The sequence below is a fragment of the Falco peregrinus genome, chromosome 17 (genome assembly GCF_023634155.1).
Source record: "Falco peregrinus isolate bFalPer1 chromosome 17, bFalPer1.pri, whole genome shotgun sequence".
Taxonomy (NCBI): domain Eukaryota; kingdom Metazoa; phylum Chordata; class Aves; order Falconiformes; family Falconidae; genus Falco; species Falco peregrinus.
The window spans coordinates 753,304-773,828 of NC_073737.1; the positions used below are offsets into that span (position 1 = coordinate 753,304).

At 38.9% G+C, this 20,525-nt stretch overlaps 1 protein-coding gene across 7 annotated transcripts in view; it reads left to right on the forward strand.

Moving 5' to 3' along the window:
* Positions 1–20,525, forward strand: part of NSD3 (nuclear receptor binding SET domain protein 3) — a 52,152-nt gene that overhangs the window by 24,861 nt on the left and 6,766 nt on the right. For 5 of the 7 annotated variants that reach the window (XM_027781148.2, XM_055820074.1, XM_027781149.2 and 2 more), the window contains exons 9-23: positions 2,189–2,234; positions 2,817–2,947; positions 3,513–3,641; positions 4,323–4,449; positions 4,856–5,053; positions 5,645–5,815; positions 10,056–10,205; positions 12,587–12,743; positions 13,327–13,529; positions 13,980–14,092; positions 14,872–15,141; positions 18,484–18,600; positions 19,050–19,191; positions 19,762–19,868; positions 20,229–20,433. In XM_027781148.2, coding sequence (XP_027636949.1) covers positions 2,189–2,234; positions 2,817–2,947; positions 3,513–3,641; positions 4,323–4,449; positions 4,856–5,053; positions 5,645–5,815; positions 10,056–10,205; positions 12,587–12,743; positions 13,327–13,529; positions 13,980–14,092; positions 14,872–15,141; positions 18,484–18,600; positions 19,050–19,191; positions 19,762–19,868; positions 20,229–20,433 — 2,266 coding nt within the window. Of the gene's footprint in view, positions 1–2,188; positions 2,235–2,816; positions 2,948–3,512; positions 3,642–4,322; positions 4,450–4,855; positions 5,054–5,644; positions 5,816–10,055; positions 10,206–12,586; positions 12,744–13,326; positions 13,530–13,979; positions 14,093–14,871; positions 15,142–18,483; positions 18,601–19,049; positions 19,192–19,761; positions 19,869–20,228; positions 20,434–20,525 lie in introns of those variants that run through there. The other 2 variants (XM_055820077.1, XR_008750035.1) reach the window with 2 other exon arrangements.

A 20,525-nucleotide genomic window follows, 5' to 3' on the forward strand; every position in this document is an offset into this window, starting at 1 on the left:
ACTTTGAGATTTCTGTTATGAGCAAAATGATTTTGTTTCAGTAATTTCTATTTGATGGAATTGCCACCAGGTTCCTTCCTTTTGCTCTTGATTTAGCTGCTGGTTTGTGTTGAGGTTTTGTTTTTCAAATGAAGTTAGACTGATTAATCTGACCACTTTTGAAAATGGACTTTAAGAATGATTTAATTTAAAGATGAATAGTCAGACTCATGTTGGCAGACATCAGCAAAACAGATCTTCTGGGCTATACTTTTTTTTTTCCTTAAGTAGATCTAACATGTACAGGGCATTCCTTTAATCTGGATGTCAGACAGACAAATGTTGTTGCTTTAAAAAAAGTTATAAAAATTCTACATGGAAATGAGTAGGAAAGTTCAGTGGATGGACATTAATATTAAAAACTGAATACACGTCTTTTAACAAGTTTGTCAAAGTTGTTGGTTCTTTTCCTTACATGGTTGATTCTCTCTCTTCAAGGGCCTCTCCACTTGAAATTTTTGTATAAAATGTTTCATAGCATAGCTTTTACCAGTGAGAGTTTTTTAAAAGGGACAGTCAGGCTAATGATTTATATGGGAAGGGGGAAAATTGTTTTTATCTCTTCTACTTTAATTTATTCTTTGCCCTTTATGCTTTGTTTTGCACTTCATTCACTTCAGAGATTGAAAGTGGACCCAGTTGTGCGCTTTTTTTTTTCATATTTTTCTTTTGATGCCATAGTATTTACATGTGTGTTCAGCAGAAAAATGCTCTAGATCTAGAAAGTTTCTTGCTGAAGCTTTAAAGCAACTTGTTGGACACAAGATCTCTGACATAGTCTCTTAAGCCTCTTGTCATGAGGTGTTGCAGCCTCCCTATTTTCAAATGAGTTATTTTATGTTTGTAAATGTTTCCTAATTTAACAAAGGTATAAGAACCAACAATATGAACTTCATGGATCCCAGTTAGCTTTGCTTGCTTATATTATCTAGCTAACTAAGACTATGAACATTAAAGTGCTTTTCTCAGGAAAAGTATATGACTAAAATTTAAACACAGATGCACTGTAATGCGCATAACCTTGAATGTATTAAGTTATATTAAAAAAAAAAAAATCTTACTAACTTCTTACAATTATGCAACAATATTTGTTACCCAAAGTCAAGTTTTCTTGCAACTGATTCCCAAATTAGTCTGCAACAACTTGGTATAAAATTATAACTGGAACAAGTACAGTTAATGGGAAAAACAAAATGTTAATGCTACTGTTACAGTGACTAGTGGAGAAATAAAAGTGATTGTTTAGATTTTATATTTGTATTACGAAATGTATCCTATACAAATCCTTCTATTGTATGTTTTTACCTATTGTACAACAAAATAAAATATTTTTTAAAAAAATTATAGAATAATCCTTAAATATTTACTAAATGTGTTTCTACATGCATATGTAACCACATTGTAAAGCAATAACTTGTAATTCTTAACCTTAAAAACAGGATATTAGGCAACAGCATTCTTCTAGAATTATTATACAGTCGCCAAATTCTCTCGTGTTACATGCACATTGGCAGAACAGTTTCTAAACTTACCCTTCTGATACACGATCGAGAACTTGGAAGCGCTTTTGCAAGATTGTAAACTTGTCTGCTTAAGTGTGTACTGACATTGAGTTTCCAGCTGTATAGAGCTCTGCAATGCTGTGTGCCAAGTCCGGCTCGCCGTCGCTGGGTGCCTTGCAGCACTCTATACAGAGAGAAAGTCCGTTCCCAGGAGCTCGAGAGTGCATGCTTGGTGGAAGTGCCTTAAGTGGCAATGCATTCAGTGTCTCACTAACCTGAGTGTCATACTGTTAAGGGGAACTTGTGCTTACACAGGTGTGGGGTTTTACAAAAGCATCAGGGTTGGCTGTCAAAACAAACCCCGCTCCTGCCTGCTGGACACGGATAAAGCTTTGCTGTCATCTTCATGCCCAAAGGGAGTGATTGGAAAGGACCTTGCTAGTGAACGTATGGCTGCCTTGTCTCCTGGCATTCAGCGTAGGCAGCTAGGATTAAATCCAACAGGACACGAAGGCTGACACTAAGAAGGGGATGACAGACTACATCTGAGTTCAGAGATGCTAACCGCTTAAACTTAAATGTTTTCTTTTTAATACTAGGGAGAAAAATTCCTCTGGTTTTAATTATGGATTTTCCTATTCAAACAGGTTGAAATGGTTCCACTGACAGCAGTGAAGACAGGATTGCAGAAAGGTGAGTTACATACGAAAATAAACTATTAAAACTGCCTGGCTCATCACACTTCGGCAATGGTTTTCATTCTATGTAAACTGCAGAGGTCTTAATGCTTTCTGGTGGTGATCGTGATAGATGCTGATTTTAATTTATCATGTGAGGGTTTTTGGGGTGTGGGGTGGTGGCGTTTGTACGTTGCTAGTTGGAAAGATAGTGTTTGTTAATGTGCTGTAAGCACACAATAGAAGTCCTTCTGGATGTTTCTTAGAAGAAAAAAAAAAATATTTGCTTAGCCATATATTAAAGATCAATGATGAAGAGGTAATCTCCTAAGGGTTTATCTTCTGATACAGACAATTTAGTAGCTTCCTCCACTATGTCAGCATGTTCCGAAACTTGGCAGAAGGTCTTCCTGAGGTGGTTTTCGGTTAATTAGCTTTTCAGGGAGAGTTAAACTAGTATCAAACTTGCAAACTGAAAATTAAGTCTAGCAGCTAAAGTACAGTTTCAGGCTCTCTCTCATCTTTCTTTTTTGTTTGTTAGTTTTAAGCAAAAAGTTGAGAACATACATTAAAACTAATTTTAGTATGTTGTGTTAAGGTGCCAGCGAGATTTCAGATTCTTGTAAGCCTTTAAAGAAAAGGAGTCGTGCCTCAACTGATGTAGAACTGACTAGCTCAGCTTACAGAGATACATCTGACTCTGATTCAAGAGGACTTAATGATTTACAGGTAAAGGCACATTGTTTCTCACAGGGACTTGTTTGTTTATCTGCCAGTATAATAATAAGCTTTTCAGTTGCCTACGTCTAAATACATGCACCCTGTATTTTCGACAAATTTCATGTCTTCTATTGTCTAAAAAATAAAGCCTCATCTTTTTCTTTCTAATCTCCTCCATTGTATTGATATAAAAAAAGACGCAGCCTTTCTTTATGAATTTTTCCTGCTTCGTTGTCTGGCAAAACATTAGTTTAGGTCACTGACTCTGCTCTTTGGTAGGTTGTTAGGTTCTGAGGTTTTGTGGGAATTGTGGGGTGCTGCTGTGTGGTGGTGTCAAACTGAGAGGTGTCTGGAAAAAATAAGCTATCTTTATGGGTTTTTGCTTGCACAGGTAAAAAGAGATGTCAAGAAGGCAGCACTTCTGGTACCATTCTAATGAAATTCAGCAACTTTCAGGGACTCCTGTATCTCTTGACATAATGATCTTTAATCAGTGGTGACAAATATTTTTTCACAATGTGGTTGTCCTTTGGAAGTGTCTTGTTTGAGTGCCTTGGATTTTTCCTCTTTGTAGGGTAGTTTTGGAAAACGTTCAGACAGCCCATCAGCTACCGCCGATGCTGATGCTTCTGATGTGCAGTCGGTAGACTCTAGCTTATCCAGGAGAGGAACTGGAACAAATAAAAAAGACACTGTTTGTCAGGTAAATGATGGTAATGACAAGAAACAAATGCTAAAGATGTATCATCCATTTCTATTAGTTTGAGCTGACAAAACTTTTCAAATTGCACTACTTTGTTTTAACCATGTCTCATAATTTGACATCTCCAGAGAAAATATCAAAGCTCTTAAGAGTTTTTGCCCCAGAAATGATTCATAAGCTGTCCTGCATGCTAGAAAGCTCAAAAGCTAGAAAGTAGTAATTAATCCATACTTGCTAGCATAAGTAGAAGATGTAGATGTCATTTTCTGCCCCATTTGAAGATTCCAGATGGTCTTTCAGGATAGGGCAGAGTGAGAATTTTCCAGTATTTTGGAGGAAAAATCCTGGAATCTTCTGGCCAGTTCCCTGATCAATAGTAAGGGAACAAGCTGCTCTTGTCTTCGGGTGCATGAGAAAGAGGAGTTCAGATGGATCATGTAGTGCCTCTCCTATCTCTGTCCAGGCTCACGCTGTTGTGAGAGCAAGGTGTTGAAAGTGCTTGGGTTGTCTTCAGCCCAGAGACTTACCAGGTCTGCTGTGGGACGTAGGCCAGTTCTCCTGCCTATCCTAGCTCTGAGAAGATTTCAGCCAGTTTCTATTCTTCGTTAACACCCGGTAGTCATTTGCATTGAAGTATGTCAGATACCCTTTGTTCTCTGATTAGCTGTCTGCTTGTTTAAGATCTGCGAGACCTCTGGCGAGTCTCTGGTGTCCTGCGAGGGCGAGTGTTGCAGCGTCTTTCATATGGAGTGTCTTGGCCTGAAGTCAATGCCTGACGAGAAGTTCATCTGCACTGAGTGTAAAAACGGTGAGTGCCTTCCTGTGTCTGAAAAACTGGGCGGGATTGCCTACCCTGCTGGGGAGCCATATTCTGGTCAGAGCAAACTGTGATGGTAAGTGTCTGTGTTCTAACTGTGGGTTTGGGTTATTCTGTTACTTTTTTTAACCCCTGAGGCCAGATTCTCATTTTCCAAGTACCTTGTAAGAAAAAAATATAAATAAACTGCTTAGAGTTTTACTCAGAATAAGGGACTTTTATCTAAACGGGAATTGCATAGTTATTGTGGATTATAGTAACCAACTTACCCATGTGAAGGGAAGGAGCCTGTGTTGCTCAAACCAGTGTAACTTTGCTTCAGAATGCTTTTTAACAACATCTGTATCTCGAAGAACTGGCTGTTACAGTTGGGCTTCCTTATTCCTTCTTTTACAAGGAGAACATACGTGCTTTTCGTGCAAACTTCCTGGCAAAGATGTGAAGCGCTGTTCTGTCAACACGTGCGGTAAATTTTATCATGAGGCCTGTGTTCGCAAGTTTGCCACTGCTCTGTTTGAGTCGCGAGGGTTTCGTTGCCCACAGCATTGCTGTACTGCCTGCTCAATGGATAAGGATATTCACAAAGCAAGCAAAGGTGAGAACAGAGCTGGCTTTGCACAGCATGAGGAAACCCAAATGCATCATCACAATAACCATGACTATAACTCTACTGTCTGTGATGCGGTGTGCGGCAAGGAACAAGGGTTTCCTTCTTAATGAGGTCATTATCTTCAGTCTGTCATGGGTAGGAAGACAGCTGGCAGCCTGAGACCACTGTTGAAGTATAGCTGGATCCGCAACACTTAAAGTCATCTTTTGTTGCTGGGTTTAGAAGCCTAGGGTTAGTAGTGCAAGGCCAAGGAATGGGGTTTTTTAGAAGGTAGTTGATAGTGGCCTGTGGAACAATTTTTTTTCAAGAAAAAATCCTTTTAGAAATTAACCAAAATATTTAAACAAAACAAGTAGACTCTAGAATAATTAAAACCATGTATTTTTTCTCAACAGAGTTTTAAAGTGAAAGTTAAGAGTTAACTTTTCTGAAACTTTTTTTTAAAATGTGAATGTTTGTTTTTAATCTAGTACTCTGATTGGAATAAAAAACAGCCTTGCATCTGTCTGTGGTGTCTTCTGCCATATCCTGACTCCAGGGTGACATGGTGCATTTTTCTGCATTTGTATTAAACAGGTCGCATGGTGAGATGTTTCAGATGTCCCATTGCCTATCACTCAGGAGATGGCTGTATTGCTGCAGGAAGCTTGTTTGTGTCATCCCACATTCTCATCTGTAGTAACCATTCCAAAAGGAATCACTCCTCATCAGCTGTAAATGTAGGCTTTTGTTTCGTTTGTGCAAGAGGTGAGCACGCTTGTTTTTTCCCCTGTTCTATAGTTCTGTGGTCACTTGTGCAGTTTAGTGATTAAAAATAATGTATTGCATAAAGAACCCCTCCCTTAGGGCTCTCTGGGATTTAAATGCTGCCTGTGGTGATTTTTTTTTTTTTTTTTTTTTTTTTGTCGAGAGTTCTCATGAGACTTCCACTTGCTATTTTGGTCCATAATATTCGATATTCAGAAACAGCGATAGGTGCTCAGAAGGCCTACTTGTTTTGCCAGTAGGAAAAAGTGGATGCCAAGCCCCCAGTTTCAGCCATTGCAAGCTGAGAAGGGATGCTTGTGTTACTAATCACTGTCAGTTAAGCAGAAGGGGATTCTTTCACCACTCACAAACTTAAAACTGTTTAAATTTGTAAGGCTGAAAGGATTTACTCATGAACTAGCAAAGTTAATTTTGATTTAGAACTACCATCACATTTGAGAACTTTGAAACAAAACCATTCGCAATACTGTATAAACAGGTTTCATGCTGGGATTTTCCATATGCCAAAGTTCTCTTTTCTTTTTCCTTCCCCCTCAGTGTCGCCCCCCCCCCCCCCCAACTTGTTGCTTTTATGGCTCTTAAGTCACTAGTCTTCTGTCAAATAGCAGGTTGAAAAGTTTCAGTGCATCAGTTGCTTTAGTCTCATAATGCAAAAATACCTTTGTTCTCTCAGATTAATCCAAGTGACATGGTTAGGTGTTTTAATAATAATATGTGTCTTATACAGCATTTCGGAAGTTTATGTTGGATGTATTCTTCTTAGCAGCTTTGAAAGCCACTAATAAGGAAGTGAAAGTGTTTGAAGTTACTTGTTTGCACCTGTGTTCATTCAGTTGGAGGTTTAGTATGGGAAGATTGCCTTGAATTTGCAAGAGCAGAGTAGTAAAGATGTCTGAATAGGAAGAAAAAGATGGTGCCAGAACTACTTCCTTTCTACCTCTGTCTTTTCTTCCACTTTCCTCTTTCCCAAGTAATTTAGGAGCCATCACAAAGGATTGAGTTTAAATAAAATTAAAAAAAAAAAACAACACTTCAGAAGCTCAGAGAGAAACAGTAAGTTTTAGACTGAGCTTTAAAAAAGGTCCTCTGAACATATAAAAAGATGTTTACAACATAGTTCAGTGTTTCTCCTTTTGTGGGCTTATTTAAACATTTTGGGGCCACCCCAACATGTGACATGTGACATCAGCATTGCACAGATGTACACATGCAAATCTGACATAGTATGTGTCTTTATGGTCTCTTATTTTAGGTTCTTAGGTAGCCCTATATATGTTTGGTGTTTAATTTTGGTTGATAAGTAGTATTGCATGTACAAATGCAGGGTCTGAACAACAAAACCAAGCCAGTTGCTGTCTCTTTGAAATAGAGCTAGCTGAAAATGTGTGATGTAGCATTCTGTTAGCAGACAGGTGTGTTGGGGCATTCTGCGTCAGACGTGAACTCTGAGAACAATGAATACCTATCCTTCAATATTATTAATTTAACCAATTCTTACACCCAAAAGTCCAACATAAATAAGTGGAAAGAAGTTGTTTGTTTTCTAGAGCTAGAGTAGGGTCATTAAAAACAATTTCTCTGGTGGGTGGAGCAGTTCCATAATATTTTCAGCACTTTGGGTTTATGTTTTCTATCTCAGTTGTCTGGAGTCAGTCTGGTACCAGGATCAGATAGAGGTTTATGACAGAAGAGTTTCTGTGGATCTTCCCTGGTTTGAATGTCAGATTAGAAATGTCTCTTAGCAAGGTCCAATGGTGGCTTTAGTCTGCCCCTGTAAGTATTTACGTGAAGAATTCTGTACAGTAGGATGATGTCTTGTCCTGCTCCTACATGAGGTAGGTCATGGGATCTTAGTTGTCAGAGCACCGTGCTGATGCGAGTGTTGCTGATCTTGGTTATCAAAGCTGTGTTTATACTGAGATGTGAATGGAAAGCAACGGCAGGCTTCTGCCGTTGAGCTTATCCTAAATATTTTGTTTTCTACCAATTTCAAAACACTGTTAAGCTGTAGTATCAAAATTCATGGCATTATACAAACCAGCTAAATAAATTTCTTTGAAGTTGTACTTCATTAAACCTGTGGCCAGCTACTACCGATGCCTGAAGCTGAGTTAAGATCTAAATATCATAGAATGTACTTGTATAATCTATGTACTACATAGATTATAAATCTGTAGTAGTTTGTTACAGATACGTATGAAGGTGAATCTCCTTGAGAATTCTGTGACACAAAGGTGTAAAATAGAGGCCTCCTACTTGTCCTGGGTAAAACCTATTTAAAAGCTTTGTGAAAAGGAGTACCTGCTATTTGGTATCCATCTTGTATATACATCACAGGAATGAAAATTTAGGAGTAGAGTTCCAAAACTGAATTACAGTAAAGGAGTTTTATGCTTGCTGAAGATGCAGACATGCATTTATCTCTAAAAAATAAATGAAGTGCAGAAGAAAACTTTCATGCTTTTTTGTTTTTTAATTGATTTGACATTGTTTTAGTAATTCTGTTTATACCTGAATCTGGCTTCATCAGAGATGAAACTACAGAAGTCTGTATTTTCTCCTGGCAATATAAGTAACCACTGAACCCCAGCAGATGGGATTTCCTGTCCTTTATAGTCTCTGAATTTTAGTTCTGAGAACTTGAAAAGTTATAAACTGCTACCACTGACTGAATCCTCTGTATTTTACAGCAGCTATGTACTTGTTCTACTAGAAAATTTTTGTGGGGTTTGTTTCTACTAGGCATAGCTGGAATCAGGAGCCAGTGTGCTTCACCGACGAAAGATTGTGCAAGGTTTACATTTAGCAAACTCCCCTGGATGGGTTGATTTGAGTCCTGTCTAGTCATATGTGGTCAGCATGAGGGACATAAGGTGAGGACAGCATCTGTGGCAGGAGCACTGACAGTACCTGCTCAGAAAGAAATGGGGAACTGAATGCTTTAGAAATACTTGGGCATCTCTGTGTGAGAATGGTTATTTAATTAGCTGTAGCTGATACCAGAAGGAGAGACTTTGTGCTTAGATGCAAAGCATTACTGAAGTGACAAAATGTAGATATGAGACAATTATAAAATATACAAACTTGCATATCATGAGGTACTTGAAGTACGGTATATTTTAAGACTTCTTATTCACCTTCCTGGAATATCTGGCATTAAGCACGTTATAGTTCACCTAATTGCATGTGTAGGTCATACTTGTTTTATGAATCCTCCCAAGGACATGTTTTCCAGGTAGGCTGATGACATTCTCCTTACAGCAGTTTTTTAGGCACCCCATTTCAAAAGCTTCTCTACAGCACTCAGCTCTGCGTGTGTCCCACAAGGGAAAGAATTGGTGGCTGTCTTGGTAGCTCATCTTCTCTGTTTCTTTGGGTCCCACTTGCTCTGCTCTTCCCATGAATCTCTGGCCAAATGCTTCTGATCTGTAGCTATGGGGCTCCCACTGGGGCTGCCTGGCTCTTTGGAGCAATGAGGGAAAACTCTTCTTGGTGGAGAAAGACAGAGAAATCCAGACACATCGTTTGGAGAAAAGGCATGTAGGAGAATAGAGTGCTTGACTGCTCCAAAGCAGCAGTGGGAGGGCAGGGTTGGTGGAGCTTTACTTAAAACCAAACAGCATAGGGCAGAACTTTCATCTGTTCTTTCCCCTCTGGTGCCTTGCAGAATCACTGACCCCTCTTGTTATTTTTTTCCAATGCAACTATAAAGGCAAAACACTTTCATAGATAGTATCTGGGAGATAGGTTTGTGGTAAATGGGGTGGTGAGTTCTTGTATACTACATCTGCTTTTTCAGCTTGTAGCCCCAGCTATCAGCATGACCTTTGATGCAGTGACCATCATCCCCCAGCTCTTCACATTAGCTTGCTTTTTTCATTTGGGAGGGAGGGTGGATCACACAGCTTTAAAATTCTTTGCTTTTCTTGTGCTTTTCTGTAAATGCACAAATTAAGAGTAAAAGCACAACTAAAATTCCACTTAGTAGCAGTTTATTCATCCTAAGTTTTTCCAGTTAAGTTTAATTCAGTCTCTCCAATACATAACCTCTTTCTTAGCGAAGAAACTTTCTGTCAGACTTTTCTTTTTCTTCGTTTTATCTTTTTTCCATTCACACACATATGCATTAGAGGTGTTCATTTGATTTATTTTATTTTCTCCTTTATGGAATCATGGGTAGTTTCATTGCAACTCATCTCTTTCTGTTTGTTTCGTATAGGGTTGGTAGTGCAGGATCATTCAGACCCCCTGTTCAGTTCATATGCCTATAAGTCCCACTACCTACTGAATGAATCAAATCGTGCTGAGTTGATGAAATTACCTATGATTCCTCCTCCTTCGTCAGCTTCCAAAAAGAAATGTGAGAAAGGTAACCAAAATAGTTTCTTTCTCTTTAATTTACTTTCGCTTTTTCTATTATTTCTCTCTCTTTAAATCAAATGAGAAATGTCTGCTTGTCAAGCACCACTTATTGCTTTTCAGTAAACTTCACTCATTGATTATTGTGAGCGTGTGTTCATGTTGTTGGCAACTTTTTTTTATTACAAAAGGGCTTAAAATAATTGCTGTCACTAAATTCTCCTTGAAAGAGGTTAAATCATTTTGTATCTGGCCTAGGCTATTCCAGCTTCAGAGAAGCTATTTACACAGTAATGTGAAGAGGAGGCAAATAGAGCTTGATACTGTTGCAGTTCAGTACTTACCAGGGTGATGTAAAACAGCTTCTTAAATTGATTTTATGTATGGAAGTATAGGGGGGATGTTCTGTTTCAGACCTTCTAGGTAGCTTATGCAGAGCCTGAGAGAAGAAAGGATTTTTCAGGTTGAATGAGGGTGGGTACTGTGTCCATCCAGAGGGCGGCCGAAGGGGGAAGGCAGTGAGATTTTGCCTGCGTATGTGTCCATTAGCCCTCGGGCCTCATGTTCCACCTCTGCTAGCATGGGACAGCCAGTGCTCCTTCCCCTCCTCGCAGGACAGGTACTTGCTTTCTGAAGCAGCGCCGCACGTAGGAATGGCAGGAGATGCTGGATCACGGGTGGACGGGCTTTCTGTCCTGTGCAGAAACCCCTCAGCTCCAGAGGAGAGAGGTCACTTCATTCTGGTGTGGGTGGTGCTGTAGCATCTCAGAATACCTCATGGGGAGATAACTGTTGTCTGTATAAAATACTCAGATGTAATATTTTATTCCCCACAGAAATTTGATTTCCCAGGAGTGTTCAGAAATGGTGCCTAATTAACCATTCTAAAGTTAGGTTATTTTGAACGTTGCTAGGTTGATGGCTTTCAGTAGTTCCTGTAATTCCTGAAAACAAAAATTATTTTGAGCCCTCTGCTTAGCTTGAGCAATATTTTACTAATGCATCCTGAGAGCAAAGTGTTGGGTTTTTTTCTTGCTTAGCACTGAAAGTTTTGTTTGATTTTGTTTGAACTTTTTTTTTTTTTTTTTTTTTTTTGCATCTCTCAGCATTTTACCATGTTGGATAGTGTTTCAGTAATTTACACTGGGTCTGTATTTCCTCTGAAATAACATTTGCAAAAAAATATTTTAACTTTTAAAATTTTATTATGGGTTTGGGGGGTTCTGGAAAATCCATATGGATGGATTTTACTGGTTTTTAGCAGAGGAAATACAGTATTGGTCATGCAACAGATTTGTTTAAGGAATGCTTATTGTGACATGCAACAAACAGTTAATGCAATGATCTTTTTGAAAGTCTATAGGTGGACAAGATTTTCTGATAAATGTTTGAAAGTTACCATTCACACTTTTGATACTGTAATTGAAAATTGCTTTAAATACTCTCAAGTCTCTCCCAGAATTTGAGACACACAAACTTGTTAATTTTTCAAAAATTTATATAGCTATAAAAGTGTGTGTATATATATATTTTTTATACTTATATAAAATACTACAATATGTGTAATGTTTCCAGTCTTATTGTATGAGCTGCCTTGTTTGCTGAGGGTGGCTTAAAGATGTGCTGTGGCTCTCCACGTTTAATACATCTGCCAAAATACAAGCCAGCCAAAACAACTTTTGTCCAAATAAGTGTGAACTTCAGAAATTAATGTGAACCACTGCGCTAAGATTTCCTTTGTGCGCAAAAGCAGCTTTTGGGATGGGGACAACTTGGGTGATGTCTCATTCTGCATTATTTACTGTGCTCATACTGGCAAACTTTTCTTTTTGTGGAATAAACACACTTATTACAATTCCTTTATAATGTCCTTGGTACAGAAAAGCATTGATCAACCTATAGGCTCCGGGGGGTTTCCATGCACACTAACGGATTGCTGGGGGATTCAGTCATAGCAATGTTGATTGAAAAAGTCATTCTTAAAAATTTGGGGTTTTGTCATTGTTTTGGCTGTCACCAAAGAAATAAACCAGTTTTGGTCATCACCAAAGAAACAAAACCTAGTGGCACTACTTTCAGATGAAGGCTTCCTTTGGGAATGTTGCTGCTTCTGCCAACTTGCTTCATGTTTAAAAAATACTCAGCTGCTTTTTTGTGTATCTTTGATGCTGTTAAGAGCCACAGCTGGCACATTAGAGGATTGTGCTGCACAGTTGGTTTTTTTTTTTAACCAACATTGTTTACTTTGACTTGATCCCTTTCTTCTGCCATTTTTTTCTGTGGGGCAAATGAGAATGTAGAACAGACGATTTAAAATGAATGTCAATTGCTGTGCACAGGGAGAAGCAAATCCTTACTTCTATAAACAAAGCAGGGTTTCTTTGTTTAAAGGTGGAAAACTGTTGTGCTGTGAATCCTGCCCAGCTTCCTTTCACCCTGAGTGTCTCAACATAGAAATGCCTGAAGGATGCTGGAATTGCAATGACTGTAAAGCTGGCAAGAAGCTACGTTACAAGCAGATCGTTTGGGTCAAGCTTGGAAATTACAGGCAAGTCTGCAATTTTTGGTTTTTAATGCTTTGGATGTTTTTAATGTACTGTAGAATTACAGGAAGATAACTCAGAGCAGCTCAGTCTTCATAAACAAGAACTAGAAATACAGTAATTAATCTGCTTTGTGTCAGACATCAATGTTACATTTGAAATTAAATTCTCCTGCTTTTTCCAAGCAATGATGTATACTTGATTGTGCTTACATTTGCTTTATACAGCATAATAACGATATGGAAAACCAGAGGCTGTCTTAAAGAACCAAGATGTCCTAGCTTGTGTTTGCTGTTAGTCACTTGCAGGAATACAAGCATTTATAGGTGATCTTAGAAACCGGCTCTCATGCCACATATGTTCTTAAAAGGCTTTTCCAAAACTTTGAGTAAGAACTTCTCTTGTGTTTTGCACAGTGCTTCCCAAGTATTGCCAGCGGGAGCCTTGATTGCATAAGGAAGGAGTTCATTTCTTTAAGAAAGGAAAACTGGCTTTTATTTCTCAATCCAGTTAGGCAAACTCGGAAGCTAAGGCTGTGGTTCAGGGAACTTATATTTTCCTTTTCCCCCCCCCCCCCCTACTTTTCAGGTGGTGGCCAGCAGAGATCTGCAATCCCAGGTCTGTGCCTCTCAACATACAGGGCCTCAAACATGATATCGGGGACTTCCCAGTATTTTTCTTTGGTTCACATGACTACTATTGGGTACACCAGGGCAGAGTTTTCCCTTATGTTGAAGGAGATAAAAGCTTTGCTGAGGGGCAAACTAGTATTAACAAGACCTTCAAGAAAGGTAAAATCAAACAAAGTTTATAGTGGTTTATGACAAAAATTCCACGTGTTTGTGTCTCCATCACCACTTAACCTGCATGGGAATATTATGTGACTAGTGTTCTGTGTTCACGTAAAATTGCAAACATTATGCAGATCCCTTGACTGCAGATAAAAATGTTTCTTTAAGTGCCTACTCATTGTGTACTGTTGTGGGCAAGTTCATTTCTTCCACAAACTGGGAAATGTTAAGATGGAGCTTGGGCTCTGCTGCATGGGATCATTGTTCAGTACCTACTGAAAGGTACCTGATGATAGATTCATTATATACTGCAATAACTCATTTTTACCTTGTGTTTTTGCTTATAGAGCTCTATTCCTAGCTTTTTTAAAAAAATAAATACATATGTGTATATATTTGATTAACAGCAGCTGGTGCTAATTTCTTTCTATTTTGAACTCCCTTACACAGCACTTGAAGAAGCAGCAAGGCGCTTCCAGGAGCTGAAAGCACAAAGAGAAAGCAAAGAAGCATTAGAAATTGAAAGGAATTCAAGGAAGCCTCCACCTTATAAACACATTAAAGTGAGTTGGCTTCTTTCCTATTTTTATTCTATGCATGAATAAGCTATGCATTTAAACCGGTATTTGCAACAATTTGAGCTTAAGGAAGTTCAAATAAGTCATTTTGCTGTGCTTTGCAAGAATATTTTGTCTGTCTTACTGTGCTAAAATGTTCTATGGTACTGTATTCATGAGAGAGTTAGCAGCTGAAGAACACTTTTACCTAGGGTAGAATTTTGCTGGTTTGCAAGCTCATCTTAAGTGTCTTAGATACATGCTGGCTATTGCAATTCACTGAACTTTAACACTGACCTCAGCAGTAGTAAGAATATACTGACTGCTCATCCTACAGCAGACTGCAGCAGTTTTGGACGCACAGGACTTGGTGGTGTCCCTTTTAATTTTTTTTATTTTAGTTGGAAGAAATCCCAGTGATGTACTTGATCAAGGTTTGTGTGCTTTGAGTTCCTGAACCAGTAATTTTACTGGGGAGAGAGTCATGAGTTTTAATGTTCTTCAATTGTTTACTGTTGGCTTCTCTGAACAGTGTATGTCCCCAGGTAAGTTAGCAGTAGAGTGGCAACTACAGGCTGTAAAAGCCCATGCTTCTGCTGCAGAACTGCAGAAAGTATACTTGTTGTGACACACTGTCCTTCAGAAGGGTCTAGAGGAAAAACAACAGTGTAGTCAGTGTTCTGCCGCCTTGTGTCAGTTGATGATTGCCCTCCAATAAAGCTGTTAGGTCTGTGTCCTTTGTGCATCGTCTTCACAATTTATTCTTTTTTTGCTTCGTTCCACAGTCCAACAAGGTAATAGGGAAGGTTCAGATTCAGGTAGCTGATCTGTCAGAAATCCCTCGCTGTAACTGCAAGCCATCAGATGAGAATCCCTGTGGCCTGGAGTCAGAGTGTCTGAACAGGATGCTGCAGTATGAGTGCCATCCCCAGGTGTGCCCAGCGGGAGAGCGATGTCAGAACCAGTGTTTCACTAAAAGACTCTACCCTGATGCTGAAATCATAAAAACTGATCGACGTGGATGGGGTCTCAGGACGAAAAGGAGCATTAAAAAGGTAGAATTACAAAGGACATAGGTTGTGATAGCCATCAGCATGGTTTTATGTGAAAACACTGCAACTCTGTACCTCTAAGCAAATGAATACAAAAATGTCAGCACTTGCAAGTAAATGCTTTGTGTTGAAAAGACATGAAACTTCTGTAGCTGAAGCAGTAATGGCAAAATCCACTTTGCTGTTTTGACATCAGTGTCTTAACCTTGATGCTTAGAGAAGAAAAGCAAGTTCTAGGTGACCGGGAATTCTGCTGGTGGAGGGAAGTGTGTTTTCTCACTGCCTGCAGGGCAAAAAGGTGGAAAAAAGTAGTCTGAATAATGTTCCCTAAATAAGGCCATTAAAGATGATGAAATCTTAAAGCTGGTGAATTATTTTGCCAGCCCTTTTATTTTTTCTTTTTTTTTTTTTTTTCCTTCCTCTTGTTTTTATCATACGATCAGAATATGAGAGAAGCTCAAAGGTTGGATGGAGTTGGCTTGAATTGTGAGCCCCTTTTCAGGGGGCTATTAAGTCTTTCCATTTGCCTTTTCCTTTTACGCTGTTAACACAGCAACATGCTGATGGCATTTTCCTGTTAGCTGATTACTTGGAGTGGGGGAGTTTGCGGTATTCCTCATAGAGACATCTGGTACAAGTCAGCTTTCTCACCTGCTTGGCATTCAACTCTTCAGCCTGGATTTGTTTCAGAAGAACTCGCAGGAGATTATTAATGAAATGAGGTGATCAGGCTGCATTGGATGACAAACTTCAAAGATTCTTAGAAGTTCAAGAAGGCAGAGAAGAATAATGAAAATGCAGAGATTTCTGTTGATGGAAATGATGCTGCTGTTGTAACAAAAAGCAGCGGGGACTGATGAGCCTCAGGAATTGTTACAGACTTTGGCTGAAATACTAGAATGGCTGGTGTCTTTAGGAGGATCAGTGGGGTGTGGTCAGTGAGGAGTGGAATGGGAATATTCTTCCCTGACTGTCAGAAAGCCATTGGATGTGGATCACTTTGGTTTTCCTTTACACTGTATTGCTGGCAATACCAGTCTGGGTTTCAGGTAATATATGCAACAGTTGATACAGAAAAACAAAATCTTACACTTGCATCTCTTAAGTATGGGAATCCTCGTCTAGCTGGACTGCAGTCTTGCTGTACTTCGAGGCAAGCGTGAGGATGGTTGGCCTGGATTTCACCTCTGCTTTAACTTGCCAGGCAGAGGAATGGATCTGGTGGACGGATGTGTGTTTTGCTCTTACTCACGCAGGCTTCATTGTTTCTGAACAACAAGATGGCTAAGTGTACCTGAAGAGTAGAAGATGCATTGGGCACTTTAAGGCTTCAGAACAAAATTGTGTTTGCAGGGTAGCCCACATCCTCAAGACTCTGCTCTAGAGAACTCTTTTGCTCTTGGTTGCCTTCATTTTTCTTCAGTTCGAATTTGCACTCAACAGCAACAGTATCCTGGAGCTTCTCATTATGAGGAAACAGGCCATAGTTTTGGTGGACTGGAACTTGATGTGAGGATGCTGCTGCTCTGCTCTGTAGAGGGAAGGTGGCTGCCCTCCAGACTGCGCATTCTGCTGTGATGTTTTGGATTGCATGATCACTGTGGGATGACATGTTTAGCTTCCAGTGTAATCAGAAAGTATAGAAAAAGCAAAGAGACCCTGAATTGATTCTTTCATTATTAAGAAGTGTGGTATTTAACTGTGCACAGGTAGTGCATAGGATAATCTACTGAAGAGGTCTTGCAATGTCAAGATGAAGCTTCAGGCTTACGTATGGCAATTTCAACTGTGTCTTTGCTTTCGTCCATTTTTACTAGACACCTACCTCCCTGGCTTTTTAAAACATAGTTTACAGTCTCTAGAAATCTGAGCTAGAGAAACACTATGTAGCAGTTTGTGACAAGCGTGCATGTAAGTAGGGTGGTACTGGAGGTGTTCTAACAGACCAGTTTTGGTGAGGATGCTGTTAACCACTCCATTGGTTATAGGCAGAAACTTCTTTCAGCCTATGCACACCTGACTGATTTGACAAGTAGCCAGAGGAGCAGTGGGGAGGAAAGCTGTATTTAAAAACCTTTCAGTACGCTACAATTATTCCTGTCCCAAGTACCTGGTGAATTTTTATAGCAGGTTTTGGGTGTTTTTTTTTAGTGGAGTTCCTGTGAATTTAGTGTGCAAACTTTATAAATGCATTTGTCTCCTGTAAGAGCTTTGCTGAAAACTGGTGGGGGTTCTGTTGACCTGTGCAGGTGTTCCCAAAACTGCCAGGCTGAACTGAAAGCAACTTGGCAATGAAGGGACTTGGATGCTTCTGAAAATTTTAGCCTAAATCAAAGGGAAAAAAAACTAAGTGACTTTTATCTTGTTAATGTGTGTTAGATAACTGAGACTTCCAAACTGTAAATCAGGCTTAAGGAGTGCCAGGCTTCTCAGTCATTTAGGTGAATTAGGTCTCAGAAACATGACCCAAATTGCCTGATTTCTACCCTTATTCCTTTCACTTACCGCTTTCTTCACTCTTGTTTGGGTTGTGACAGCCGTGAGGCAAGGGAGCCCTCTCACTAAGAAGTCAGTTGCTCAGGCATCTGCCCCGAGCACAGCTAACAGGGTAGTGCTTGTTAACATGTTGGCATACTGTATGTTATAAGAGTTTTTCTTTAAATACCAGGTGCTTGTTGGACACTTGAATTTGAGCATTTCAAATAGCTATTTTTAACAGTGTTTTAAACCATCAGTAAATGGCTGTCTTGATAAAGTTGTGCTCAGTGCTGAGTATTGACTCCCTTGTATCAAGGTACCAATCATATCCCAGCTCTTCTGAAATCCCTTAGGTAAAAGTTGAGAACAACCTGTTGGCCTGGAGGGCTACTTTTAAACATGTTTTATTTATTTTTTTATTATTATTTACAATTTTTGTACAGTCTCTGCCTCATTAAAACTTTGTTACTGCAAATCTGAGTTTATTGACTATTAAAGTCCTAATAAAAGTGAAGCATGTAGTGAAAATACATGCCATTGTAATAGTTCACATTTCCTTAGGATTCTATGAATATTGTCTCATTGTCCATTTAAAAGAAAGCATGAAGTTTCAAAGGATTCTAGAGAACTGACAAGTAATGTTTTTTTATAGTGAATATAGAAACAGTGCTTGGTTCTGCTTTTTGGGTGGTTCTCATTTTGGGTGGACTTACTGCTTAGACAACAAACACCTGGTGCGTGTGTTCACATTTTGCCTACTAGATGGTTAAAGTATATTTTTATAGGACATGCTTTTTTATGTGCTGCTTTACTACTTCTTATGATGTTAAAGCAAATACAGATTTCTTATTTTTTCATCGTTTTCAGGGTGAATTTGTGAATGAATATGTTGGCGAACTAATTGACGAAGAAGAGTGCAGATTGCGAATAAAACGTGCACATGAAAACAGTGTAACCAATTTTTATATGTTAACTGTAACAAAGGTAAATATTATGTCTTGTTTAATATAAACTGTATAGTTCAAACTAGGGGCAAAATACTGATGGAAGCGTTATTCCGTGTTTGATATGACCCTCCTACCTGAGTGGCAGTAGGAGGATAATATTCATGTTTCTCTTTAATGGCATGGGTGAAGAGCTAAAACAGCCTCTTACCTTACGTTGTGCTCTGTGCTTCTTTTGCTCCTGTAAGCACAAATATGTGGACACTTTTTCATAAAACCAACTCTGCAGGGAAGACAAAATGTTAACTATTTTAACTAATTTAAATTTTAATATTGGATATAAATATAATATTAAAACTTAAAAATTTTAACTTTCAACTAAATTAAAATAAGCATATTTTTTGCTGCCTTGGTCATTAGTAGTCACTTGTCAGCAGGAAACCTTTTTGTTTGTAAGTACTAAATGTGTCCTTCTCTTTTTATTTGAAGGACCGGATAATAGATGCTGGCCCAAAGGGGAATTATTCTCGTTTTATGAACCATAGTTGTAATCCAAACTGTGAAACACAGAAATGGACAGTGAATGGTGACATTAGAGTTGGACTCTTTGCTCTTTGTGATATTCCTGCAGGTAAAAAGATGGTACTGTTTTGCATGTATACTTTGTCTTGACATGGCTAAGTTCCTAACCTGGCTGTGGTTTTTTTCTCTGAATTTCCTTAATACCAGTGGAACTGGTCATTCATTGGAGTGGAGACAAATATTCAAGTTCCAGTTTTAGCAGGGATTTTATAGTTAAAAATAGTCTGAAGCTGAAAGCTACTGTTAAAGCTAACTACAGGGTTTGCTGTTAAGTGCAGTGTTAACTCTGCATCATGTAAGTGCTCGCCACAGTGTTGATTCTTACACCTATATATTTGGTGTGGTATTATCTTTCTGTGTTCAGTGTTTTATCTGATCTGTCATTCTAACTTATGTTAAGTTACAACTTATATTAAACTGATACTCGTATCTGATCTAAACAGAATTTGCTACTTTCAAGGTGAACGAAATCAATGCACTGTTTCAAGCTTGCTGTTTTAAAACTTACTGCTGCTAAATCTTACAGACTATGAAAAGATAAATGCTAATGAAATGTCATGTCATGAGCCTGTCTTTCGTCAGTGTCTGTGTAGGTGAATTGCTTTTCTTTGCATTTTAGGAATGGAGTTAACATTTAATTATAATTTGGATTGCCTGGGCAATGGCAGGACTGAATGTCATTGTGGAGCAGAAAACTGCAGTGGTTTCCTAGGAGTGCGTCCAAAGGTACATGGATGAAAGTTGAAGCTTCTCTCCTCAAATCCAGAGATCTCATGAGAGCAGGGCAAAGAGGGTTCTGTTTTATTGAACTTTTTATTTCAGTCTGTGTAATACTTTCTACCCTTGAAAGTGACTAAAGGTTTTAGTTGTGCATGGTAGTGCTAGTGTATCTAAGGTGAAGTTAATTTACCAGGTTGTGTTAATTCAGGTACATGTGGATAGCATTTCTGGCTTTCATCGCTTAAAAACTTCTTTGAGTAGATTTAATTTAAGCATAGTTCATGCAAATGATAACCCAGAGTTGATTTAACTTTAATGCAGGGGTTTTATAAAGTGACTGTATGCTGTGATCTTTGTAATTGCTAGACAGCATTTGCAACAGCAAATGAAGAGAAGGTGAAGAATGCAAAATTAAAGCAGAAGAAACGGAAAATAAAAACAGAACAGAAGCAGATGCACGAAGACAACTGTTTCCAGTGTGGAGATGGGGGAGAACTAGTCATGTGTGATAAAAAGGACTGTCCCAAAGCATACCACCTCCTCTGCCTTAACCTGACTCAACCACCTTTTGGTAAGAGCAGTTGTGTGGCTTCCTCCTACTCTTTTCCTTCCTGCAGCAAGACAATATTTGAGCTGAAATGCAGTATTCATCTACATCAAATG